General features: G+C 32.8%; 3 protein-coding genes across 6 annotated transcripts in view; all 3 read left to right on the forward strand.

Annotated features, from left to right (window-relative positions):
* LOC143206226 (cytochrome b5 reductase 4) overlaps nt 1-27,972 on the forward strand; it is a 227,083-nt gene that overhangs the window by 20,924 nt on the left and 178,187 nt on the right. For 2 of the 3 annotated variants that reach the window (XM_076419037.1, XM_076419035.1), the window contains exon 3: nt 1,779-2,433. The exons of the other annotated variant lie outside the window; for it this stretch is intronic. In XM_076419037.1, the coding sequence (XP_076275152.1) occupies nt 1,779-2,293 (515 nt within the window). In that variant the 3' untranslated portion in view covers nt 2,294-2,433. Of the gene's footprint in view, nt 1-1,778; nt 2,434-27,972 lie in introns of those variants that run through there. 3 annotated transcript variants of the gene reach the window in all.
* LOC143206363 (UDP-glycosyltransferase UGT5) lies at nt 9,213-17,251 on the forward strand. Of its 2 annotated transcripts, none has more exons than XM_076419041.1 (3): nt 9,213-9,525; nt 14,422-15,231; nt 16,411-17,251. In XM_076419041.1, exons 1-3 carry the CDS (start codon nt 9,285-9,287, stop codon nt 16,923-16,925), a joined length of 1,566 nt encoding a protein of 521 aa, XP_076275156.1. In that variant the 5' UTR covers nt 9,213-9,284; the 3' UTR covers nt 16,926-17,251. The 2 variants fall into 2 exon arrangements, with proteins under 2 accessions (XP_076275156.1, XP_076275157.1); XM_076419042.1 differs by lacking the exon at nt 9,213-9,525 and adding an exon at nt 12,129-12,531 and having other exon boundaries at nt 12,574-15,231.
* LOC143206348 (UDP-glycosyltransferase UGT5) lies at nt 20,098-27,675 on the forward strand. The gene is made up of 3 exons (XM_076419040.1): nt 20,098-20,398; nt 23,848-24,657; nt 26,872-27,675. The coding sequence occupies exons 1-3, from the start codon at nt 20,158-20,160 to the stop codon at nt 27,384-27,386; spliced, it is 1,566 nt and encodes a 521-aa protein (XP_076275155.1). The 5' UTR covers nt 20,098-20,157; the 3' UTR covers nt 27,387-27,675.

Genomic DNA, 27,972 nt, shown 5'->3' on the forward strand with positions numbered 1-27,972 from the left:
TTTTGATTGGAATCACAACATTGTTGGTTGAGTAGCCTTAAGCTAACATATTCATTTGGTTAATTAGCCGAAATAATTTCTTTAAATAAATCTGAAAGAGTGTTAGATATGCTTAGTACAATCTTAATTTACAAATTAATTTACTACTACTGTTCTGTTGTGCTTGCATTACTATACAAGCAAGTACGCGGTTAATACATCAGTATGTATTTCCAAAATTAAAATAAAACTAATCTACTTAAACTAAAGCCAAGTAAAGTTCATGTGGTTTGGGGTCAGTTTGACCTTAGGAAAGAAGGTTAAAAAAAGCGTTCTTCAAGAAATATATTGTTTTCCCATTGCTAGTGTATACACTAAATAATTTCGTGTGGTTTGGCACGCTTCATTCTTCTAATTTTCTACGCGTTGTCCAGTAGCTGTATCGCTTCCACGTTGCTGTGATTTAGCAACCTTATTCAATGTTTTAAAGCGAAATCTTGGATCACTTCGTCTATCCATTTGATTTCGAGTTCATCGTGCAGCTCTTCGTTGGTTACATAGTGATAAACATTGTAATTAATCGTAGAACTTTGTATTGGGTACGTTGGATACTAGTTTATTTGATCTCTTGCTCCCCATATTTGCACCTCTTAGTAGTATCTTCCGACTAACCAGTACAGTTTCTCGACTTTGAGTCTAATCTGCTCTGATTTTTGTCTAACGTGATGTTTCCAGTTTAACCTACCAGCAAGATATATTCCGAGGTATTTGGCTGATTCTGCTTGAGGAATCATTCAAAGCATCATCAGAAGTCATTTCGCCGCAAAGCAAAATTAACATGGACGGATTTGGAGCTATTAAGCAGTATTTTCCAGTCTCTAGTCCATTTGTGGAATAATAGTTATGATAATAAATACTTATTTCCGATTGTCCAGATTGTTGAACCATTAAGTGTAATAATAATAAGTAAATGAACCTGAAAAATGATTAGTTTTTAATTGACACGATAAACACGTTTTTAAAGGGCAACAGATAATTTTACACGAATATTGAATGGGTATACTTTAAAAATCTTCATATAATGTAATTACTTTTACCCTCAACGTAATTTTAACATTTTTAGAACAAACATTTTCTTCCAACAAAAGTGTGTCATTTCTTTGGTTTCTGATAAACCAGATAAATAACGCTACTTATTATGTTACTATGGATCGATGTACTACAATGATCTAATTATGATTATAATTGATTGATTATACGCTATTCTCTTTGCTATGCGAACACAAAATTGAATCTAAAACAAGCAAACCAATGAGTCATAGAAATTATATGCATCTGTAGCATTTTAAACCAGCCTATCAAACGTCTAGAAAAGGTTATGTTCCTACACTTATACTGTAAGACTACGCAAAATAATTCTTCAACGCCACTTATATAGTTAATTCTCTAATATTCTATGATTTTGCATTTTGTATGATAGTTGGGTTTAAATGTGTCAACTGTTAATGTTACCCTATGTTACCCTGTTATATAATGTTACCTTTCGTTCAGTTACCTATTCTAATATATATTCAATGAACATATTTACCGTGGTTTGGTATGAATAAGATGGGAAAAATTGTAGAAAATGGTGAAAGATATTTTGAGTATTTCAAATATTGCACCAGTGTTTCTCAATAAATGCCTTTTTAAAGTGAAAAAATGATCAGAATAAATGCAAGCACCTAATAGCTGCTGCTAAAATAACGAATCTTTTCATCATGTTTTTTAGGTCTTCTTAATATGTGATTTATTTTTAGCTCATCCAAACGTTAGACTGTTTATAACTCACGGTGGGCTGCTAAGTACAACAGAAACTATATACCATGGTGTACCAATTCTGGTTATTCCAGTATTTGGTGATCAGCCAGCTAACGCTGAACGGGCACAGTACGCCGGATATGCACTAAAACTCGACTATCATGGCAATAACTTCACGGAAGAACGACTGAGTTACCTTATCAACGAACTGTTGAATAATCCTAAATATAGGGAAAATGTTCAACATAGATCGAAATTGTTCCATGATAGACCTATGAACCCGAAGGATACTGCTGTTTATTGGATGGAGTATGTAGTGAGGAACAATGGTGCCCGTCATCTTCGAGTAGGCGGAATAAATATACCGTGGTATCAATATTATCTGGTAGATGTGATGCTCTTGCTAACGTTAATGTTGTCACTATTATTATATGTTGTGATTATTATTATTAGGATACTATACCGAAAACTAGGGAGCAAAGTTCATCCTGTTGTTAAATTGAAAAAACACTAACTTTCCTCTTGTACAAATTCTTGTAATATACAACGCGCGGAAAAAGTCCCGCCACCATTTTCATTGCCTATAACTTTGCTCAAAGAAAAGATCAGTAAGTTTGGTTTTCATAAAAAGTTTATTTGGTTTTTAATTTTTTTTTTGTGATTGAGAAATTATATCGGGTAAAAGGTGACCGCGACTGGCAATGCAACTTTCGGCTATTTTTAAGGTCTTTTTCATGACATCCTGCAACATCTGATGCCGAATTTCTTCAATTCCGTGACTATTGTCTTTAAGCTGTTGAATCGTTTGGGGATTATTCACATAAACTTTTGATTTTACAAAAAGTCTGGTGTTGAAATTAGTCTTCGTGAAAAACGCCATGCAATAATTGAATTGTTAAACGAGCTGTGTGTGCTCTGGCCCCAACTCGCTGAAAGGTATGTTCTCTAGTCTTTGCTCTTCCATTTCAGACACAAGAACATTTCGAATCATGATTTGGTACCGTTCATCAATAACAGTAACGGCAACACCTCATTTTCAAAAATATAGGGACCAATGATGTTTCCAGCATGAATACCACTCCATACAGTTGTTTTTAGTGGATACAATGATGTTTCACGAATTAATTAAGGATTCTGTGTTCCTCAAAACCGACTGTTCTGTTTATTAACGTTGCCACTGAGAAGAAAATCGGCTCCGTTGCTCATTATCAATTTAGACGAAAAATCTTCAATTTCACCAGACAGCCTTAGGATTGCATTACTGTAAACTTGTTGATCAGGATCTCTCGGTAGCAATTTTAAGACTAATTGGATTTTGTGCGGAAACATTTGCAAATTAGTTTTCAACATTCGCCTTAAAATGTGTGCAGATATGTGTAACAGGAAACTACGTCTTCGAATGGACACTATCGCACACCAGAGCCATATTTTCAACGTTACAAGACGTTCTTTGTCTTCCAGAAAGCTGCTGTCGATATATATATATATATATATATATATATATATATATATATATATTCATAATCAAAGTTGGACGTCTACACAATACAACGGTTAAAGCAAAACTGAGCTAAACGTCACATAATCAAGACGGTGCGCAATCAAAATGGTAGTGCGACTTCTGCCCCTACCTGTTACTTAATTTAAGGACTCGATAATATGAAATGTATTCATTTAATATAAAACAAACTCATTCAGATTTTTGATAGTGTTATTTAACTGTATTTTTAACTTATAAAAAAGAATGTGTAGTGTGTTGTACAATGGCATATATTTTAAAACATGTAATAACAGTATTTCGATATTTCTACTAGTGAATTGATATTTTTCAAATAAAGTTCATTAATCTGACTGTGATTAAAATACATTTTAAAGAATATGTGTTTTTTTAAAATAGTAACGTTTGTAACTTTTGCAGTATATGGTTATATTATTTACGATAATTATTGCAATTTTTAATTGCTTATCATTTATCATTGCGTTTGTTACTAATATCTGATTATGATGTTTTTGGGAAGAAGTGACAACAATGCTCTCGGTTTAATCATGATCTAACGTAAACGAGACCTTTCTTCATGAGACATCAGAAGGATTTATTAAAACTAGTGATCGCCCTCTGTGGTCGAAATTCCACTAAAATTTAATAAGTTAATCACGTTTTTCTCATAATTTAGTAAGGGGAGTCGTTTAAATATGATACGCTAATAACACTTGTTTTGTATTGTAACATTTGTATAACAGTATTTGTTTGTAACACTGTATTTTCAGTATAAGACCAAAAATTTATTTAATATATAACATAAAATATTTTTGACAAAAAACTGAACCAACTTCAAAAAATAAATAAGGAGCTCACTAAAAAGTAAAAAATAATCAAACTTATATTTTTAACTAGAAAAGATGCTTATTTTACCTATCTTCTACACGCATTTTATATTCTACTATATACACACAATTTAGCTTAATACCTACTTAAATCTATTTATCTGTTTATAATATTATTTTAACTACTATCAACTGATCACTGTGAAGTCGGTGCCCTAGGATCCGCTCTGTAGTCTAGGTGATTTGACAAATGTTCCAATCAAATTAGAACAAAAAAACTTGCTGCCCTGTTGGGATTCGAATCCGCGACCTTCACGTGAGAGCTTGAACGTTCTAACCATTACACCATAGAATTAGTTACCTAGAATGTTTCTAAGACTTCTTATATGATATGCTTTGTGCTGAAAAAGCAATCTGAATTGCTGTTACACTGAACTACTTCCGATTTTTCGTCACATCAGTTTAGCAATAACATTATACCCAAATATCTGATTATTTTAGATTAAAAATATGTGAGAAAAACATTGGACGTGCCATTGAAATTTGAGGTTTTCCCTCGATTCCCCCCATGAGATCCGGAGTGTAATGTGCTCGGAAGTGCACTCTTTCGAGTAAAAAAAGAATTTTGAAAATTAGCCCATAATTGACGGAGAAATCGGCGAACATACATTAAAAAAAATACATCCGAACATAGAATCGCCTCCTCTTTTGAAGTCGGTTAAAAATAATAAATGTTTGTATATTAAAATAACTATCTCAAGAATTCCATTAAGTTTCTATTATCGGTAAAGTATTACTAAGTTTGAATTATTACACCACTGTACTGTACATTATATATAAGTAAGATTATTTTCAGAACTGTAACAGCTTCAGAGAATCATCATAAGTATACATAATCTTTCTTTACTTTTATGTTATAAACATAAATATGGAATAATATATGAGTTAATGCATGTTTGTATATTAAACAGAGAATATATATGAATAAAAAAATTTTGAAATGGATATTTGACTTTAACATTTATTTTATTTTATTTTATGTAATTTATTTTTTACAGTTTACAATGTATGTTAAAGGAATGTATTTACAATAATCAAATTAATTCAAAGAATAGAATGTCATATATCTTATTGTATTCATAATTTCTTCGTTTATATATTCATATAACCCTTATTTTTCCATATTTCTTACCTAAAATATATATTGTAAGAAACAATAAGTACAATAGGTCGATTAAAAGAATCATTTATTTACCTAAAGTTTAAAATAAAACTGCAACATTATCTGCTTGTTTATTGCATTATTCGATCTCGCCCTTGTAGATAGCTCATCTTTAGTTTGTCTTCTAGGGCTTTCATTTATCTATTGCTTTCTATTTTGTCTTATGTCCCACGTGGGAACTAAAATCTCGCCAACAAATAAATAATATAAATTCTGGGAAACTATTTCATAACTGTTAATATTCTATGCAATATTGGTTTTAACTCTTGATGTACAAATTAATATATTTATTACCTGCAATATTCGGTTAGTGCTTTATTAAGAAAAATGTACTGCTCAAATTTACAGAAACATCTTCATATTTAGAATTACCTCTAGTACTTTTATAGTACTATGTCTGCAGAATCATATCAATTAATAACAGTCGTTAAATTAGGAGTAGTTTTCTTAGCTGTTCACCAAACATCAAATTAAATCAAAAGCTGATTTCGAAAATCTAATTATCTGGTAAGCAAGTAAATCAAATGATTCTTGTTATTCTCCAATTATTTTAATCTTTGTTGGAATAGAATTTTCACATATGTCATCCTCAGTTTTGCTATAATTTCATTTAATTTTAATTTCATTCTTAATAAAAACAGGTATTTTGGTATTTTTGTTGAACTTCATCAAACTTTTACAACCATAACAAAATTTTTTGCCAAAATTAGTTTTTTTTAGTTCTCAGTTTCGTCGGTCACCATTCGACGAAAATTTCTTCGCAGCGAGCATCCTTTTGAGATCTGAGAACAGGAAATAGTCGCCGGGGGACAGATCTGGAGAATACGGTGGATGATGAAGCAATTCGGATTGCATGGATTTTTGTCACGGTGCATTGTCTTGGTGAAAAAGCATTTTCTTTTTCTTCAAGTGCGGCCGTTTTCGGCGATTTCGTCCTTCAAACGTGTCAGTAGCACTATGTAATAGTCGCTGTTGATGGTCATAACCTTGCCAGCTGACTGTTGCGTTTTCCCACGCTTTGGACCGGGTTATCGTGTGCAGTCCACTCGGAATAGAAATGATGGAGCCATGTTTCATCCGTTGTCACATATCGACGCAAAAACGCGGGTTTATAACGCTTGATCATCTTCAAACACTGCTCCGAATCATCAACTCGTCGCTGTTTTTGGTCAAAAGTGAGCTCGCGCGGCACCCACTTTGCACAGAGCTTTCTCATACTCAAATATTTGTGAATGATATGATGTACACGTTCAGTTGATATCTTTATATCTATGCTATTTCATTCAGTTTCAATTTACGGTTATTCAAAATCATTTTGTGGATTTTTTAAATGTTTTCGTCGGTAACAACCTCTTTTAGGCGTCCACTGCATTCACCGCCTTCGGTGCTGATTTCACCGCGTCTAAACTTAATATACCAATCCTTGATGGTTGGTTTTCCTAGGGCAGTGTCCGGAAACTCGGCACCAAGCCAAGTTTTTGCTTCAACTGTATTTTTTTCCTTCAAAAAGCAATATTTGATTCCTATTTATTGAAAATAAGAATTGAATTGAATATTGAATAAAATTGAAATTCCTTTCTATCCATTTTTTCCAAAATAATAAAAGTAGCTTCTCTCAAAATGCTGTAATACACAAACTAATGATCCGACGATTTATACACGCATTATTTGAGTGTTGGGACTAACAAAAAACATATGGATTTAATTCTAGTAACGCCATCTATGTGTTAGGTCGGGGACTTTTCAATTAATCTGTTGTATCACAAATTAACAAGTATGTAAAAACATAATCATGAAATTAGTAAATAATAAATATAACCAGATGCAGATTATCGAAATGCGCATGTGCATAACGAACCAATCATAAATCTAGTTCATTTTACTGTAAAGTTTCTTTTCCTGAAAACCTTTGTTTCGTTTAGTTTTATCTGTGTTTTTATATTATCAAACATTCTTTTATTAATAATTCATATTTAATATGCAAAATGAAAGGTTTCGGATGCTTTCGCGCTCAACTGACGTCATATGATATCGGTGATCGTTTCGCCGCAAGGTTTGCTTTCCTGAAAACCATTATTTCCTGTAGAAATTGTTATTTTTAAGAAGTAGTATATATTATTATTATAATATTATAGAATGGGTTTTCTAAATTAGTCATTGTTCTAATTCCTGATAGGACTATTGTTCGAAGAAGCTTGTTGCAACTTGTTATGAAGTGGATGAGAAACTTAACAAAAATATGTTCAGTCATATAGGTATAGTTAAACCTATCGCTAAAGGGGAATGAAGTTCCACCACCAATTTAACGTACATTGTACTGTATTTCCTGAAATATTATTAGGTCTTTGTATCTTGTTCATAGAAATTGCTGTACCCAGTACTTGAATTATTTATAATTAACAATAAAGCATTTGCAGGCGCAAGCGCCAAAAACGTGACCATTTTTATTGTGATATTTTAAGACTGCTTGGAGTCTAACAATTTCAATAAAAGTTGTCAAACATATTCTTTTTTTTATTATTCCTTATCAGTATAACTTATATAATTATAATTGTAATATATTATAAGTTAATTTTACATTGTACAAGTTGCTGCTTTCTCAAAAAATCATTTTTCATTTTTACCAACGAGGGTTTATCTGGACTGGACCTACAGTTTAACGTGGACTCCGAACCACGACCCTTGGCATTAAGCTTAGCGACTAGCGAGTGACCAACTTAGAAATCCCCTCAGAAGACATCTAGGATAATCATAAATGTCTTACGACCAGCAGGTGGGTCTTCTGTTCGTTTATGTTTGATTTAATTTTATTACGATTTTGTTTGTCACGATCTTTTCGGATAAAGCATATTTTCAATTTCGAAAACGATTAAGAAACAAACGCTAAAAAAGCCATGATACCCTGAAGGTGTTACTGTTTTGTGATGATTCTGTAATGTTAGCATGTCAGATCCGACAAGTAAAACCATTATATCCACGTCATTAACCAGGCTGGGTAGGACTGGAGTCTTCTGGGATGATTTCTAAGTTTATTACTCGGTAGGCTTAATGTTGAAGACCGTTGTCACGTTAAGCAATAGGTTCTGCTCAGATAAACCCTAGTTGGTAAAAAGGAGGCTTCAAAATTTAACAAAAATAAATAAATAAATGCCGGCTTGGTTGGAAACAGGACGGTCGTGCTACTGTTGCGATAGACGCGGGTTCGAATACTGCTGGTCGTGGTTGTAAGCTTATATTTGTGATTGTTTATAACTGTGATTCTCAGAAAGATAAGAGTGCGAAATTCCACAAGAAAAATGATTCCAGTCACACCAGTAATCAAGCCGGGAAGATCCTGATGATTTCTAAACTGACGACTCGTCAGTCGGTGGGCGTAATGCTGAGAACCGTGGTTCGGAGCCCATGTCAAGTAGTAGGTGTTTTTTTCTAGCTAGTTAAAAGGGGACTGAAATATAACTTATCAGTTTTCACAAAAATATCATTCATTATTCCACAATCGCCCAATGAGCCTAAGTTAATTCCATTATCGTAATATCGTTTCGAGTTGATTAAAATGGAATGGAAGCTATAATAATCAAAAAAAAATATTTAAAATACAAATACATGTTGTTTGTATTTTATCTCAAAAATACTACTATTTTTTGATCACTGTAGAATGAATAAGCGAATAATCAAGCTGAAATATTATTACTTCCATAACGTTTGGTTGCCGCATAATAGTGAAACGAAATATACAACATACTTGATCTCGTTCTCTTAATTTTAGTTTAGATCCTTATCATATTTTTTAACCACATAATCCAATTTTCATCAGTGTTGCTCGACGCTCGACGACTAAGCAATTACTGATAATTTATTGGTTTATCTCGCGATGTATTATAAATCGCAGGTCCCCTACGAAATTTTTATCATTGTTGTTTTGAATCTACTGTGCATTTCGTCGACAAGTGAGAGCACGATGTGGAAAACGGTGTTGGTGATTTTGTGCGTGTGCTACTCCGTCCAATCGGCGAGATATTTAGGATTATTTCCTACGTCCTCGGGCAGCCATTACATCTTGGATTTCAAACTAATGAAGGCTTTAGCTGACGCCGGTCATGATGTCACTTTTGTTTCCCCTACGAAACAGAAAGAACCGTTGAAAACAAAAGGAAATTTTACCGACTTGGAATTGGAAGGTTTTACTGAGAAAATTGAGAGTACGTTTACATTCTACCGGCGACCTTTCTGAAACTAGACGTTGGAAGTCATTGTTATTGTAAATTCGGTTCAAGTTCAGTGATGTAGCAATTATTATTTTAAATTAAAGTCACTCTATTTTAGTTATCATTTAAGCTTTGTTTGATTGGACAACGAGTACAACTAACTATACGATATACATTTTTATTGCCTATTAACAGTCCGTATAATAGAATGAAATGGATTATAAATTTATTATGGATCTTTTATTATAATTTAAAGATAGTAACCAGTCAAATTTAATAAAACTTCAGTAGTAACTAAACAATTTTGTCAGCAAACTGTTTAAATTGATTCAGGATATTCGATGAGCGGTATACGCCCTTGACCATATATATCAACCCTGTTAAATAAAAAACTTTCACTGTTAACGATTAATTGGGCAAACTTATATATAAATATCGAATCCTCACTAATCAATAATAAGCATTTTCAAAGTTATTTTTGATATTGGAGTACTTTGTACTAAATTTTTCACTCAACATTGTTGGTGATTGGCAGTTTTGACTTAAATCAGGGGAAAAGTGAATTTTTTCTCAAACACAAGTTATGGTTTTATGGTTTATGGTTATTAAGGAATTCTGTCACTATAATATAAATATTCTGATGTTTCTGTACGAAAAATTGAACTAAGTAATTTTCACAACACTGTTTGAAGCCAGTTTTACATCATTAAGATAGTTTTGCACAGACTGGAATGACAGGACGAGATCTGGCCTATACGACGGTCTTTTCACCTATTCTCTCTTAATTGTTGGCTATCCACCAAATATGTATGTGGCGTAGAGTTGTCGTAATAGAAGACAACGCCATTTCTATTGATCAAATCGCTTCGTTTATTTGTTTGCTTTTGACAATCGATAGTTAAATTAATGATTTGACCAAGTTCGAACCACTTATGATGAACAATTCTTGTTCAATCCAATCAAACACCTAGTATCATCTTCATTGGTGTTCATGTGGACTTTACCACCGTTTAGGAAACTTCCCCAGGCTTCGACAAGGGTTTTTTTCGCACATTGTTGTAAGTGATCATTTTTTTTCGTTTGTCTAGTTATACAATGGGATGAAATAAATTCAGAGACATCAATAACCATAGCGTCTATAACGATTTATATTTAGTATATTATAAATTATGCAATAAGTGAAATAAACCCACTTCATTCTATAACAGCTTTATTATTTATTTATGTTAATACTTAAATCCAATGGATAATAATGGCGGGATTATAAAACGATTATGGAAAAATTCCTTGATTTAAGAGTAGCCATTAAAATTCTGAGAAAATTAAGTCGTTCCTCTTGAAATATTGTAGGATTATTCAGATTAATATTATCGTATTATAAGTTACAATATATAGTTACTAATATCACAATATATTGATTGTAACGACTATGTTTTCTTGTTTATTAATAAAAATGTATAAAGTAATATGATGAAATGTTGTGAATTTTATAACTCTTGAAATGATAACATTGTTAATATTGTTTATAGTAGTAATAGTTAACATAGTGATGATTATCACTTTGTGTTAGAAGTGATTCATAGATTTCTTACTTATAATATGTAAGAATTAGCTTAATTATTTTTTTAAAATATTAAATTATCAGGCCTCTAAATTAATTTTAAAGGATTTACAACGGATGCTGTTACTGCGTATTAAATCGCATGGTAGAGATTTGTAACCACCTTCATATTGAAGACTCATTAACAGGATTCACTTTCCAGTATGTGATATTTCGTCGAAAATGAAGATTTGAAATCATTACTCGATGATTCGTGTAAAACGCGTGAAAAATATGCAATATTGTTGGGAGTAAGACAAGAAACAATTTCTAATCGCTTGGAGAATATGGGAATTATCCAAAAGTTTGGGTATTTTGTGCCGTACGAATGGTCAAGAGATATTGAAAGGTGTTTAGTCGTGTGTGAGCATTTTAAAATCGGCAAAATGGCAAAATCGAAAAGGCTTTTTTCATCGTACTGTTACTGGTGATTCAAAGTAGATGGATTACGATAATCCAAAGTGAAAAATAATCATGGAGACTACCTGGTCAAGCATCAACATCAACGGCAAAGCCAAATATCCAAAGCTCCAAGATAATGCTCTGTATTTGGTGGAATCAGCTTGGTGGTAATCTATGAAGTGCTAAAATATAATAAAACCATCAATGGAGATCGTTATCCGCTACAATTAATGCTTTTAAATCGAGCGCTGCGCTCGGAATACGAGCAAACACTCAACAATATTATTGTTCAGCATGACAACACTCAAGCAAATGTTGCAGCACTTGATAAAACGTATTTGGAAACATTAATATGGGAAGTGCTATTCCACCCGCCGTATTCTCCGGCCTTTGCTCTAACATCTGATTTGATATTTCGAGATGGACTCTAAATAAAATATATTGTAACGATTTTTTACAATAAATCTTCAAATTAAAGAAATCCTTTAAAACTAATTTATAGGTTTAATTAAACTCATTAATATTTGATCTGATCAATTGATTTATAATTTTTTAAATGTTTTTAATTATTTCCCCTTAGCTATAATTCATCAGACCCTATGCTGCATTTTCATTTACTCATTTTACATATTTACATTCGCAACATGTGTAACAGTGCGCATAACAGGTCAATTGAAAAGTCTTCGGCCTAACATATGGATGGTGTTACTAGAATTAAATCCATATGTTTTTTCCAGTTAGCTCTAACCCTCAAAAGATGCGTGCATAATTTTGACAGCTGTCGGATTATTAGTTTGTGAATTATAGCATTTTGAGTGAATCAACTTTTGTTATTGTTAAAAAATGGATAAAAAGGAATTTCGCGAGTTTATATCATAGATTAATATTTTATCATTGGTTCTTAAAGGGAAAAAATACAATTGAAGCAAAAACTTGGCTTGATGCCGAGGTTGTGGACAGTGCCCCAGGAAAAATCAACGATCAAGGATTGGTATCAAGTTTAAACGTGGTGAAATGAGTACTGAAGACGCTGCACGCAGTGGACGTCGAAAAGATGTTGTTACCGACGAAAACATTAAAAGAATCCACAAAATGATTTTGATTGACCGTAAATTGAAATTGAATGAAATAGCAGACACTCTAAAGATATCAACTGAACGTGTACATCATATCATTTACGAATATTTGGGTATGAGAAAGCTCTGTGAAAAAAAAAACAGCGACGAGTTGATGATTCAGATCACTGTTTGAAGATGATCGAGCGTAATGAACCCGTAGAGTTTTTGCGTCGATATGTGACAATGGATGAAACATGGCTCCATCATTTCACTCCACAACACACGGTGAACCTGATCCGAAGCGTGGGAAAACGCAACAGTCGGCTGGCAAGGTTATGACGTCTGTATTTTGGGATGTGCATGGAATAATTTTCATTTACTACTTTGAAAAAGGCAGGACCATCAACAGCGACCATTACATAGCGTTATAGTACCGTTTGAAGTACGAAATCGCCGAAAAACGGCCGCCATGATAAGAAAACGAAAGTGCTGCTTCACCAAGACAATGCACGGTGTCACAAATCAGTGAAAACGATGGCAAATATCCATGAATTTCTGGAATTTCTTCTCCAGATCTGGCCCTCAGCGACTATTTCCTGTTTTCAGATTGATGTTCTCAAAAGAATGCTCGCTGAAAAGAAATTTTCGTCGAATCAAGAGGTGATCGCAGAAACTGAGGCCTATTTTGAAGCAAAGGATAAATCGTACTACAAAAAAGGTATTGAAAATCTGGAGCGTCGTTATAATCAGTGTATTGCCCTTGAAGGGAATTATATTGAATAAAAAACTAATTTTGGCAAAAAAATGTCTTTTACTATGGTAGGCCGTGGACTTTTCAATTGACCTGTTATACGAGTACTACAAGTTGCAGAGAGTGGTGGAATCTTTTGATTTCTTTTTTGATTCTTAGGATTCCTAGGTTTCAATGCTTTTCATATTTTTATTTAATTCTACATGAATATTCAAGTCGAAGTTCTCTTTCATTATTATAAAATTTGAAGTTTTTTAGTTATTTTCTTCTGATAAAAAATCTAGGAAACCAGATATTTTACCGATATTAGCGGGGAAAGTGATAAGCTAACCTTTTGATAAGTTGTTATAGCTCTCTTCTTGAATTGTTTGTCTTAGTCTTTGAATTCACTTGTGGTTGATAGATGTTCCAGATGTTGTGAGCTTTATTGGGTAAATTTCCATTTTATCAACTACTTTGGTTACAATATTTTGGTTAAGAGAAATATCAGATGTCGTCATAGTTTCTCGGCTACTGTAATTCCTAAACCGACCATATTTTTCAATCTTCATAAGTAAATTCTTGCCTTGAACAATCAGTACAATATAGCGCTTGATGACTTTCCATTAGAGTAGAGATTTTGCAAAAATGTTTAGTACTTTTGGTTGAAAACGATTAGAACCATTCTATTATAAATAAAAAATCAAACTGAACGTTGAAGCAATAATGCCCTAAATGCTAAATCTGTTGACTCATTATATTTACCAGACGTCACTCTCTTAGTTTGTCATTTGTTTTTGCAAATAGTTGATATGTTTACTACTAATAATAATTATTCGCCCTGAATATGTTTCCAGCAAAAATGTATGTTATATACAGTAACAAAATGAAACTAATGTTTATTTGTTTTTTATATACCAGTGTTATTTTTAAGTAACAAATATTTTAAAACATTTAATATCGTTATTGATTAAAATTTTTGCTGTTAAGACTTAGCTGGCGATTTGATGAAAACACCTTGTACTATAGTTTCAGAAAGGTTTTTTGTATTAATTATCATAAAAACCATTAAGTATGTTTTTTTTTGTAATTATTTGTAGAGGCAATGGTTGAATTTAACCTATTTGATATGAACAAACAAAGCTTTTTAAAGATGATGAGTTCAATGATGAGCCTATTTTTAAAGAGTACCAACGAAACCCTGCACCATCCAAAAATTACGCAGCTCCTGAACTCTAATGAAAAATATGACGCAGTTATAATGGAACATTTCCAGAACGATGCTCTGAGAGTATTCTCTGCTGTATTCAATTGTCCATTGATTATATTGTCCAGTCTCGGTCCAAATAGTTGGATTAACCCCACGGTTGGTAACCCGAACGAGATTTCCTATGTAAGACATTTCCACGCAGCAGGTGATCCCAGGGAACCAATGACTCTTTGGGAACGAACCAAGAATCTCTTTTTCCATATTATAGATCATTTTCTGGTGCTTCATTACAGTTTACCGCAACATCAACAATTAGTAAATAGTGCCATCAAAAACCCGCCTAATATTTACGACTTGTATTTTAACGCTTCGTTAGTTCTGCTGAACTCTCACACCAGCATCTACGCTCCTCAACCTTTAGTACCGTCCATGGTGGAGATCGGCGGTTATCATATTGATCCACCAAAGAAGCTGCCTAAGGATTTGCAAGACTTTCTTGATAGTGCTAAAGATGGTGTCGTTTACTTCAGTATGGGATCGAACTTAAAAAGTAAAGACATGGCCGAGGATAAGAAGAAAATATTCTTGAATGTTTTGGGAAGTTTGAAACAAAAAGTTATTTGGAAATTCGAGGAGGACTTACCTGGGAAACCATCAAATATACTGATCAAGAAATGGTTACCACAACAGGATATTTTAGGTAATAAAGTTAATAAGTGTTTTTATTATATTATGTATTTGGAACTTTCTAAGAAATATAAATATTTTAAGATAAACACTTTAGGTTTGAATATAATTTAATTTAAATTAATTCAAGCTAATTAAAGTATTTAATTAATAAGCTGATAATTTCAGTGTACTTGAAATAAATGATGCTATAGTTTTACATCAATTTACATTGTACATTAATATTTAATAATGATTGCTTGTGATTTTGTGGTAAAATTTAATATCATGCAAAAGTCGCCCTATTTTTGGATACATGATTAAAATAGCTATTCAACACTTTTTTTAATGCTGTGTTCAATTAATAGCGGTCTTCCAATTACCTTTCTTTCGGGTTAAGCTTTGTTTAGGTTGTTTGTTTTGGTGTCATGGATGGCTTCAAGTATTCCAAAGCTGTTTTTTTAGGATGATCATGAAGTTGGTTAGATTTATATCCCTTATGTAGACGGTATTGTGGTTAAGTTGGTTTAAAGGTATCAGCGATCTTCTATTGAGTTCTTGCGAGTTTTCTTATATTTTTTTTACTTTAAACATATTTTTATTAAGTAATATTGGCATAAAATATTTTCCATCATTTTGTACAACTTTTTCCCATTTTCTTGGCAACACGGCGATACATTTCGAAAGAATGATGGTAACGATTCAACTTCTTCAATGTTTTGTGCGAAACCGTGTGCTAGCCAAGTTATCGGTCTCAATAAATGGTATTCACAAGGCGCTACGTATGCTGCAGAATATACCATTCAAGCTGTAACAGTTACTGTTACTCACTAGAAAGCTTTTTTTTTATAATAATACATTCAACAACTTATAATACACTGAATTTTGCTGATTTCACTAACAACGGCAAGTTTTTTTGGCCTTTTAGATTTCAAATAATCCAGTGATTTTTGTTTTCTTTTAAATTTAATCCATTTTCTAAATTAATTGTTAAGTTGTTGTGAATAATTACTTTGAACATACTTGATATATTTTCAATAATTGTAGTTTGAGAAGGTAGTAGAACATATTATTATTTGAATACGACTTGTGTATATCTTAATTATGATGCACAGTTTACTGTGATCTTTTTATTGTAGATAAGGCAAAAACAATGAATCATTTTGTTTTAATTTTCGAGTTTATTTAATAAGTAATATTATTTATTTCTTAGCTCATCCCAATGTTAGACTGTTTATTACTCACGGTGGACTGCTAAGTACAACAGAAACGATATACCATGGTGTACCGATCCTGGCTATTCCGGTATTTGGTGATCAACCCGCTAATGCTGAAAGGGCAGAGTACGCTGGATACGCGCTAAAACTTGATTATCATGGCAATGACTTCACGGAAGAAAGATTGAGTTATCTCATCAACGAACTGCTGAATAATCCTAAATATAGGGAAAATGTTCAACGTAGATCAAAATTGTTCCATGACAGACCTATGACGCCTAAGGATACGGCCGTTTATTGGATGGAGTATGTAGTGAGGAACAATGGAGCCCGTCATCTTCGAGTAGGCGGAATCAATATACCGTGGTATCAATATTATCTCGTAGATGTGATGCTTCTAGTTACAGTAATGTTATCACTGATATTATATGTTGTAATCATTGTTGTTAGCAGAATATGCCGAAAGCTTAGGGGCAAGGTTCATCATGCGAAGAAACTAAAAAAACACTAATTTTTCTTTTATACATTTTTGTTAAATGAATGAATGGTTTTTTTATTTTAAAATATATGATTGTTATTGTGATATAAAATATAAAGAAACTGTTACAATTTGAATTTCTGAGAGAAATAATATTTGATTTTGAATATTGTTATATAACTATATTTATAGTCAACACAAAGCAACAATATTATGTTGTAGTATACAATATCTTTGTTGTAAAATATGTTCTATAACAAATAATAACAGTATTTCGATATTTGTACTAATGAATTGATATTTTTTAAATAAAGTTCAATAATCAGACTGATTAAAATGAAATAAAAAGATTTATTTTTTTTGTGTTTTTTAATAATCCTTATTTTAATTCTAAGACGGCGAACGCAGTGGATGCCCACAAGAAGTTGTTACAAACGAAAACGTTTAAAAAATCCACAAAATGATTTTGAATGACCGTAAATTGAAATTGAATGAAATAGCAGACACTCTAAAGATATCAACTGAACGTGTACATCATATCATTCACGAATATTTGGGTATGAGAAAGCTCTGTGCAAAGTGGGTGCCGCGCGAGCTCACTTTTGATCAAAAGCAACGATTAGTTGATGATTCGAAGCCGTGATTGAAGATGGTCAGGCGTAATAAACCCGAATTTTTGCGTCGATATGTGACAATGGATGAAACATGGCTCCATCATTTCACTCCGAAGTCCAGTCGACAGTCATCCGGGTGGACTGCACACGATGAACCCGCTCCAAAGCGTGGGAACACGCAACAATCGTTTCACAAGTTTATGACGTCTGTATTTTGGCATGCGCAAGGAATAATTTTCATTGACTACCTTGAAAAAGGAAGGACCATCAACAGCGACTATTACATAGCGTTATTGGACCGTTTGAAGGGCGAAATCGCCGGAAAACGGCCGCATTTGAAGAAAAAGAAAGTGCTACTTCACCAAGACAATGCATCGTGTTACAAGTCAGTGATAACGATGGCAAAATCCATTAATTGGGCTTCGAATTGCTTCCTCGTCCACCGTATTTTCCAGATCTGCCCCCAGCGATTATTTACTGTACTCAGATCTCAAAAGAATGCTCGCTGGGAAGAAATTTTCGTCGAATGAAGAGGTGATCGCCGAAACTGAGGCCTATTTTGAAGCAAAGGACAAATCGTACTACAAAAATGGTATTGAACAGTTTGGAGGGTCGCTATAATCAGTGTATCACGCTTGAAGGGAATTATGTTGAATAAAAAAACTAATTTTGCCAAAAAAATGTGTTTTACTATGGTAGGCCGGGGACTTTTCAATTGACCTATTATAATGAAGTAGGTTCATACTGCTTAACGCGGGATTCGAACCACGATCCTCGGTATTAAGTCTACCGACTGGCGAGTCATAACGCTTTAACAAGATACATGCGTCAACTCAACCGGCTCTGTTTGTTTATGTTTGACGTGCCTGTTAACGACAGACATTTCAGTTATTGACATAAGCACATTTTCAGTTTTGAAAAAGGTTAAGGAACAGAAAAGCAATGGTATAATATATATAATATAAATGGTAATACTATTATGTAAACTGAGTGAGGCAAATGTGCACAATAATGGCGAAAGCAAGTATCCTTTACAGATAAATTTCCTTAAGTATATTGCCTTTATTGTATTTTTTAAACATCCATTGGTAGGTATGATTTGATGGCCGTTGCTGCCTGCTTTTTTATTGGGGTATATCCGAAACTGATTTTACTTACAGTTGATATTTTTCATTATTGCATAATAATAAAACAATATATGTAACGATTTAATTTCGCACTTCTTCAAAGTTTTGTGCGAAACCGTGTGCTAGCCAAGTTATCGGTCTAAATAAATGGTATTTATGGTAATAATAATAGTAATAATAATGGTATAATAAATAAATTGGTACAAGGCGCTACGTATGCTGCAGAATATCCCATTCAAGCTTTAACAGCTACTGTTACTGGTTAGAAAGCTATTTTTTGTAATAATACATTCAACAACTTATATTTCACTGAATTTTGCTGATTCTACTATCAACGGCAAGTTTTTTTGGCTTTTTACATTTCGAATAATCCAGTGATTTTTATTTTCTTTTAAATATAATCCATTTCCTAAATTTAATGAAGGCTCCCAGTTCAGATTGTTTTGGACGAACTAAGGAACATTTTTTGTCTTTAGGAAATGTTCCTAAAGTACATGAATAAATACTAAAGTAATGAACGAAAATAAATGTCTTAGGCGATTTTTAGAATACTGATTTTTCACATAAAATATTTCTGTCTCTAGATAGCGTGTGTGTGTGTGTATAGATAGATTATTTTCTGTATTCAGATCTCAAAAGAATGCTCGCTGGGAAGAAATTTTCGTCGAATGAAGAGGTGATCGCCGAAACTGAGGCCTATTTTGAAGCAAAGGACAAATCGTACTACAAAAATGGTATTTAACGCTATGGAGGGTCGCTATAATCAGTGTATCACGCTTGAAGGGAATTATGTTGATAAAAAAACTAATTTTGCCAAAAAATGTGTTTTACTATGGTAGGCCGGGGACTTTTCAATTGACCTGTTATAATGAAGTAGGTTCGATTCGAACCACGATCCTCGGTATTAAGTCTACCGACTGGCGAGTCATAACGCTTTAACAAGATACATGCGCCAACCAGCCGGCTCTGTTTATGTTTGACGTACCTGTTAACGACAGACATTTCAGTTATTTACATAAGTACATTTTCAATTTTGAAAAAGGTTAAGGAACAGAAAAGTTAAGCAATAACTGTGTGAGGCAAATGTGCACAATAATGGCGAAAGCAAGTATCCTTTACAGATAAATTTCCTTATTTATATTTGTTTATTGTATACTTATAGTATATTGCCTTTATTGTATTTTTTAAACATCCATTGGTAGGTATGATTTGATGGCCGTTGCTGCCTGCTTTTTTATTGGGATATATCCGAAACTGATTTTACTTACAGTTGATATTTTTCATTATTGCATAATAATAAAACAAAATATGTAACAAGCTCGTTCTCATCCGCTTAATTTTAATGTCGTATTTTTAATTGCATAAAACAATTTTCAATAATAGTCCTCGGCGCTCAACCACTAAGCAATTACTGATAATTTATTGGTTTATCTCGCCATGTATTATAAATCGCAGATCCCGTCCAAAATTTTTATCATTGTTGTTTTGAATCTACTGTGCATTTCGTCGACAAGTGAGAGCACGATGTGGAAACCGGTGTTGGTGATTTTGTGCGTGTGCTACTTCGTCCAATCGGCGAGATATTTAGGATTATTTCCTACGTCCACGGGCAGCCATTATATCCTGGACTTCAAACTAATGAAGGCCTTAGCCGATGCCGGTCACGATGTCACTTTTGTTTCTCCTACGAAACAGAAAGAGCCCTTGAAAACAAAGGGAAATTTTACTGACTTGGAACTGGAAGGCTTTGCTGAAATAATGCAGAGTATGTTTACATTCTATTGATGCCCTTTCTGAAACTATGCGTCAAAATTTATTGTTACTGCAAAACTGTGCTGTTAAAGTCACTATATTTCAGTTATTATTTAAATGGTATATATTAATCTATGTTTAATTCGTTATCGAGGACTGCGTTACATATATGTTGTTGATTCTTTTGGTTAATCGGTGTAATAAATTATTTTGAAATGTGTTGTAAAACGATTATAGACTTTTTGTTATAATGTTAAGGTAATAGCCAATTAAATTTAGTGAAAGTTTAACAATAAGTAAAACAATTTTGTCATCAAACTGTTTGAATACAGGCATGTTTTTATTTTTAGAAACATCCAAGTTATCTGTGAAACATCTTAGCTAAAGTCTAAACTTTAAACTACGTTTAAACTTCTTCACTACACAATTTCGAAAATATATGTTGTTGTTAAAAATGAAAAATGCTATTGACTGTATATTGTAGGTTATATTTTTAAAATAAAAAAAGCAGTCACTGTGAACAATTAATTGGTAGTACGGCAAACTTATTCATATATTTAATCATTTATTAATATCCGATAAAAAAACTTCAGTAGTAAGTAAACAACGGTCACCAAACTATCCTTAAAATAAAGCTATTTAAACATATATACAATTGAAAAAATGGAGCGGAGAAAAAAGTAATTTCTTTCAAATAATGTTTTCCTTTTCGCCATTTTCCTGTTCGAAAAATTAAACTGAGTGATACTCACAAGCCTTTTTTGAAGATAGCTTTTCATTATTAACATGGTTCTGCAGAGACCAGAACAATAATATTGATAGACGCAGTGAGATCTGGGGTATACATTGTACTTCTCAGTTTATTTTTCTTTTAATTTTTGTTGAGATATTAAAGATGGATGTGGTGTAGGGGTGTAGCGTTTGTTTTTAATAGTCGGCTTTTGACAGTAGAGAGTCGGGTTAATGATCTGACCCAGTTCGAACAACTTAAGATTAAGAACCTTCGTTATTGCCAATGTGGCCTATACAACCATTTGTGACGCTTCTCCGACATTTTCGGTGGTTCTTCTACTACGATTTTTTTCGTATTACAGTTGTATATGATTCACTTAATCGCTTGTAATGATCTTTCAATGCCTATCTGGTCAAATAAGTTGTTATAATTAAATAAATAAAGGAAATAATAATAATAATAATAATAAAGAAGGAAATAAATTCAAAGTCATAAATAACCATTGATTATATAACAGTATGCAATTACATATTAAAATCTTACTATTGTTATAACAGTTTATTGTATTTTATAGAATAAGTGAAATGAACCCATTTCTTTCTATATAATGGATAATAATAGTAAGATTATAAAGCGTTTACGGAAACATTCATTGACTAATAGTAGTCATTAAAATTCTGAGAAAATTAAGTTGTTTTTATAGAAACATTATGGGATTACACAGATTCAGATATTAATATTTTATGTGATATTTAATGTCCGAATATATTGTCTATAATGAGAATAAGTTGATACTTTTAGTTAAGTTAAAAAGTAAAGCATATAGAAAGTATATAAAGTATAAAACATACTTTTGTAAGAAGAAAAGATGATATTGTTAACATTGTTTATAAACAGTAAAAGTGGAAGCGTATTATAAAGAGGATAAGCAACATAACAGTAGTTTAGTAGTATAATTCGCAACGTTTTTCATTTTTATAAAAAATAGTTTAATAATTTTTTAAAATTATATTAAAACTGGCCTTCCTTGATGGTTGATCTAATCAATAACTGACTACTCCTTGTTTTGGATGTTCTTCATGATGTGTTGTCCGTCTAGTAGCTGGAGCCATTGGGTTCTTATGGAGATATAGTCTGGCTTTTTATTTTCCGGCAATACTTTTAATTTGGATACTGCAATATTTTTATGATCTTCTTTCTTGTCTGGCTTGACTTAGTTCTTTGTTCCTTAGACTTGGGCAATAGGCCTTTCACACAAGTTCATGATTCATGATTAGATATTTTTATTTTGTTAAGGTTATATTTTGATTTTGGAGTTCCTAATTTTTCTTGTTTTTCTTAACTCATCACATGTCTGAACACAATTCCGAGAGCTGTCTTGTGACGTAATCTTCATGTTTTTGGGTGTGCTTGACAATTTGGGTAACTATGTTATGCAAGTTATTACATTAGAATAATTAAAATAAAAGAGAAAGGATTTGAAAATTATAATTTCATTTACAAACATCATTGATACATATTTATTAATCTAATATATGTTCATACTAAAACCTTTTCCGTTTTCAAAGTGAGAGACCTCTTTGCATATTTTCGGTTGTGGGAAGAAAGATTTGAGGTTCTTCAGTTTCTTTGGTATCTTCTCTCCATCTTTTTAAAGAACTTGAGAATTTGTTCACCTTGCTCTTCATCTCCCAAGTTTTCCGGAATGTACTAGAAGTGAAAATGAAGAAAATATATTTTTGGGCTCCTTAGGTAACCTAAAGCTTCAAATGGTTTTGGGAAGTAATTTTACTCTATTATTGGGAGGTGATTTTACAAGTTGCTTGATTTATCCCAAAATTGTGTGTAGCTGTGATAAAATAACTTTATGCGGAGGTACCAATGTTTCCTAGAGGACATTCCCCTTATCAACTCTAAGCTCCCTAGGCTGTTAACTCTTTATGACCTTGTGATTTGCTCTGTCTTTGCAGTCTCATCGACACAAAAAGCAAGAGAGTTTATTAAACCTGGTAAACTGCTTCTTTCAGGCTTCTTAAAAAAGACACCGTTGTGTTATATCGTATTGGATCTTAAATTCATCAAAAATTGTGATGCCCTGAAATGTTTTCTATAATATATGTAGGGTGGTGCAAAAGTCACGCTACCGTTTTGGTTGCATGCCATCTTGGGGCAAAAGTCCCTCTGCCATTTTGATTGCGCGCCATCGTGGTTATGTGACGGGAGTTAGTTTCACTTTAACCTTCGTGTTGTATAGACGTTCAAATTTTATTACGGATACATATACGCCACAAGCATGAGCAGAAATAATGACAATATTTATTTATTCCATTATTGCCACTCAGTGGAAATTGCGTCACATGGTAGCGGGGATTTTGCCCCACCCTATGCATAGAATCATAGTTTATCTTCTAATGTATTTTCATATGTTTTCAATAACTAAGATGATATTGAAAAGTATATCTAAACTGTTGTCAGTTCTTTATTACCACTAGTTTTTGTATCTTTTGAACAAGAGACGAATCAAACTTTGGAAAAATTTCTCGTTTATATACCTAAAATAGCTTTCTAATGAAATACAATTAATGGCGTTAAAAATTTAGATTTTAATAAATATTGATTAACATTTTTATCGTTAAATACTAACGTGATTAGACGAAAACATTTTGCTTTATAGTTTCAGAAAGGTTATGCCCTTAATTATTACAAAAATCACTATGCTTTTTTTGTAGAGGCAATGGTTGAATTTAATCCATTTGAAATTAACAAAAAAAGCTTTTTAACTATGATGAAGTTAATGATGACCATATTTGTGGACAGTACCAACGCAACCATGCACCATCCAAAAATACTGCAGCTCCTGAACTCTAATGAAAAATACGACGCAGTTATAATGGAACATTTCCAGAACGATGCTCTGAAGGTATTCTCTGCCGTATTCAACTGTCCATTGATTATATTGTTCAGTCTCGGCCCAAACAGTTGGATTAACCCCACGGTTGGTAACCCGAGCGAGATTTCCTATATACGACATTTCTTCGCGTCAGGAAATCCCACGGAACCAATGACTTTTCTGGAACGAACGAAGAATCTCTTCTTTTATGTGGTAGATTATTTTCTGGCGTTTTATATCAGTTTACCTCAACATCAGCAACTAGTTAATAGTGTTCTCGAAAACCCGCCAAACATTTACGATTCATATTTTAACGCTTCGTTAGTTCTGCTGAACTCTCACACGAGTATCTACGCCCCTCAACCTTTAGTACCGTCCATGGTGGAAATCGGCGGCTATCATATTGATCCACCGAAGAAGCTCCCTCAGGATTTGCAAGACTTTCTGGATAGTGCTAAAGATGGTGTCGTTTACTTCAGCATGGGATCGAACTTGAAGAGTAAAAACATGCCCGATGATAGGAAGAAAATATTCTTGAATGTTTTGGGAAGGTTGAAACAAAAGGTTATTTGGAAATTCGAGGAGGACTTACCTGGGAAACCATCAAATATGTTGATCAAGAAATGGTTACCACAACAGGATATTTTAGGTAATATAATTAATGTGTTTTTAATATAATATACATTTGGAACTTATTGCACATTAATATTTAATCATAGATGCTTTCGATTTTGTGGTAGAATTTGAATTGGATTTTTAGATGTCATGCAAAAATTGCCCTACATTTCGATATATTATAAAAATAACTACTTTTTCACTTTTTCAATGCCGTGCTCAATTACCGATCTTCCATAAACCCTTCTTTCGGACTAAGCCAAAGGATTGTTTGGAAACTGATTAGTATTATTCTTTGAAGATATGCAGACAAAGGTATAGACAGAAGACAAAGACATTCCGTTGAAAGTCTTAACAATTTGCGGCTTGGAAAAGACAATTTACCGACCCAAGCGGGTTTTAAAATGTGTATATAAGCAATAAAGATGGGAAAGAGAATTAAGTTGGCTGAAGCGATATCCAGAGTATGGGGGAATGTTGGTTTAATGCTTTCTAATAATGAAGCAATTTTTGGTGTTGTGTTCATTTTTTTTATTTTCAAAACATATCTTGAGTTAAAGTCGTAATATTTATATTAATCAAAATTTGTTCCATCCTGTTCTACGACTTTTTTCTGTCTTTTTGGAACATGGCGATACCGTGTTGAAAGAACGATGTTTGTCTGGCAGCGCTCCAATCGTCAATCTATTTTCACATTTTTTAAGCATTTCTAAACTGAGTGTTATCCAAGCTGTACTTCATTGAACTATAACATTCAGTGTTGATGTGAGCGACCCTCCGTGTCTCATTCATATTTTTTTGCGCTTGAGATTGTCGTAGTAGATCCAGTTTTCGCTGTCAGTCATAGTATGCTACTTACCTGAGGATTAATAGTTAGTTTGAACACCGACTAAGGAACATTCTGTGTGGTTATCTGAGGATTAATGGTGGTTTTGAACGTTGACCAAGGAATACTTTGTGTCCTTAGGAAATGTTCCTAAGAATGAAGAAAAATAGATGCATAAATGAGTTAATTATAAACGTTACGACTATTAGAATAGGGGTATATCAACACATAATCTTTCTCTCACTACATAGTATAAATATATAATTCTTAGGAGGAACCAAACTTAAATTTTATATTATCAGAATAGTACTCTGGATTCATTGTTTTTGCACCATAGTTGTTATTATTCGAATGCGACAATTAAAAATAAAAACACTGCTTACTTTTGGCTATTTTTCGAGTTTAAGAAACGTTCGTGGGATAATTATTATTTTGAGAATATTCCTAGAACACTTGTAAGTTACGAAAGAAAAAATAGCTGAGTTATTGTGGAAAATCATTTTAAATTTTATGATATAAAACATCTGAGACCTTTTATTTATCTTTATACGAGGGTCACTATTTATATTTCGAGAATAGGGAAAAAAAGTTAAGCTGCGAATATATTTTTATTGTTTTTCAAAGTACTGGCCACGATGATCGATAATGTTTTGCATACGTTTAAACCAATTTTCAAAGCCTTTATTCCATTCCGAACGAGGTATCTTCAAAACATGATTTTTGAACGCTCTAGTAGCTTCTTCGAGCGATGAAAATCGTTGAATACGCAGTTTATTCTTCACGAATGGGAACAAAAAGATGTCATCGGGTGCCAAATCAGGGCTGTACGGCGGATGACCCATCAATTCGATGTTTTGAGTGCTCAAATAGTCTCTTGTTTGAGCCGATGTGTGAGAGTTCGCATTGTCATTGATGAAGAACAATCCGGCGTCTCTTGTTTGTTTTACTTATTTCACCAAAGACTTTTGGCAAACAAATGGTTGTGTACCAATCAGAATTTACTGTTCTACGATCCTCTAGAGGCACTGTTGCAATATGACCAGTTTTCCCGTGCTTCGTGCGCGAACAACTTTTGTTGGATTTGGTTCATCTTGGAACTCCCATACAGTCGACTGCTGCTTACTCTCGTAGTACCGTCACGATGTCATGATTCATCGCCTGTCACGATTTTATAAACATCTTTCGAAGCACCGTGGTTGAATTTCTTAAGCATTTCTTTGCACCAATCGACATGAGTCTTTTTTTGAGCGATCGTCAAATTGTGTGGGATCCAACGCGAACATACTGTTATCCAAATTTAACTTGCCTCTATCTAAATTATGATAGACTGTTTACTTCAATCTTTTGACTTGTGATGCAAGCAATGAATAATTTTGTTATATTTTTTAGCTTATTTAATAAATAATATTATTTTTTTCTTAGCCCATCCCAATGTTAGACTGTTTATTACTCACGGTGGACTGCTAAGTACAACAGAAACGATATACCATGGTGTACCGATCCTGGCTATTCCGGTATTTGGTGATCAGCCAGCTAATGCTGAGCGGGCACAGTATGCCGGATACGCACTAAAACTCGACTATCATGATACCAATTTCACGGAAGAACGACTAAGTTATCTTATCAACGAACTGTTGAATAATCCTAAATATAGAGAAAACGTCCAACGAAGATCGAAATTGTTTCATGACAGACCTATGAAGCCCAAGGATACGGCTGTTTATTGGATGGAGTATGTAGTGAGGAACAATGGAGCCCGTCATCTTCGAGTAGGCGGAATCAATATACCGTGGTATCAATATTATCTCTTAGATGTGATGCTCGTGCTTACAGTGATGGTGTCAATTGTTTTATACGCTGTTATCTTTATTCTTAGGAGAATATGCCGAAAACTAAGAAGCAAAGTTCATCCTGTAAAAAAAGTTAAAAAACAATAATTATAATTTTGTAATTTTTAGATTTTTTTATTTGGGGAATTAATAAAATTTAAAATTCGTAATTTTTTTATTGAAGAAAAATATAATTGTGATTAAAAACGTGTAATTGTTAAATAAATATCTTTAATATATTATTAATTAATTAATTAATTAATAATAAAAATAATGTAATTATAAAATAAATATGGTGTTATAAAAGTATGTACATTCTAGAATATATTATATTTATGAAGTGATTTATTGAGTATTGAGACTGTGATTTAAATAAAATAAAAAGTCTTAATTTTTATTTTACTTGTTTTTTTACCTACTACAATAATTTAAATTTGGTAATATATGTCTTGTTATTACAAATATTATTACGATTATTGCCACTGTTTAGTAAGATTGTTAGAATTTGATGATCGTCTGTATTGTGTAGAGATGGATATTACAATTAGACCAATTTTTAAATGAAAAATATTACGGAATATTATTAAATGATTATTTATTTATTTATTTGTTCGCAAGAGTTTCAGATCCCCACAGTGTCACAAAGGTTATTTGGAATTGTTATCTTACCTTCTTTTTCCGAAATATTTCCGTT

The sequence above is a fragment of the Rhynchophorus ferrugineus genome, unplaced genomic scaffold (genome assembly GCF_030347505.1).
Source record: "Rhynchophorus ferrugineus isolate W39M unplaced genomic scaffold, kcgeb_rfMv2 rfM1, whole genome shotgun sequence".
Classification (NCBI taxonomy): Eukaryota; Metazoa; Arthropoda; class Insecta; order Coleoptera; family Curculionidae; genus Rhynchophorus; species Rhynchophorus ferrugineus.

What these genes read in the sequence shown, in the direction of transcription:
- LOC143206348 (XM_076419040.1), top strand. Translation starts at nt 20,158, where the DNA reads ATGTGGAAACCGGTGTTGGTGATTTTGTGCGTGTGCTACTTCGTCCAA. An exon ending in CTTTGCTGAAATAATGCAGA is followed by an intron (nt 20,399 to 23,847) that starts GTATGTTTACAT and finishes CTTTTTTTGTAG; the next exon opens with AGGCAATGGTTGAATTTAAT. An exon ending in ACCACAACAGGATATTTTAG is followed by an intron (nt 24,658 to 26,871) that starts GTAATATAATTA and finishes TTTTTTTCTTAG; the next exon opens with CCCATCCCAATGTTAGACTG.
- LOC143206363 (XM_076419041.1), top strand. Translation starts at nt 9,285, where the DNA reads ATGTGGAAAACGGTGTTGGTGATTTTGTGCGTGTGCTACTCCGTCCAA. An exon ending in TTTTACTGAGAAAATTGAGA is followed by an intron (nt 9,526 to 14,421) that starts GTACGTTTACAT and finishes AATTATTTGTAG; the next exon opens with AGGCAATGGTTGAATTTAAC. An exon ending in ACCACAACAGGATATTTTAG is followed by an intron (nt 15,232 to 16,410) that starts GTAATAAAGTTA and finishes TTTATTTCTTAG; the next exon opens with CTCATCCCAATGTTAGACTG.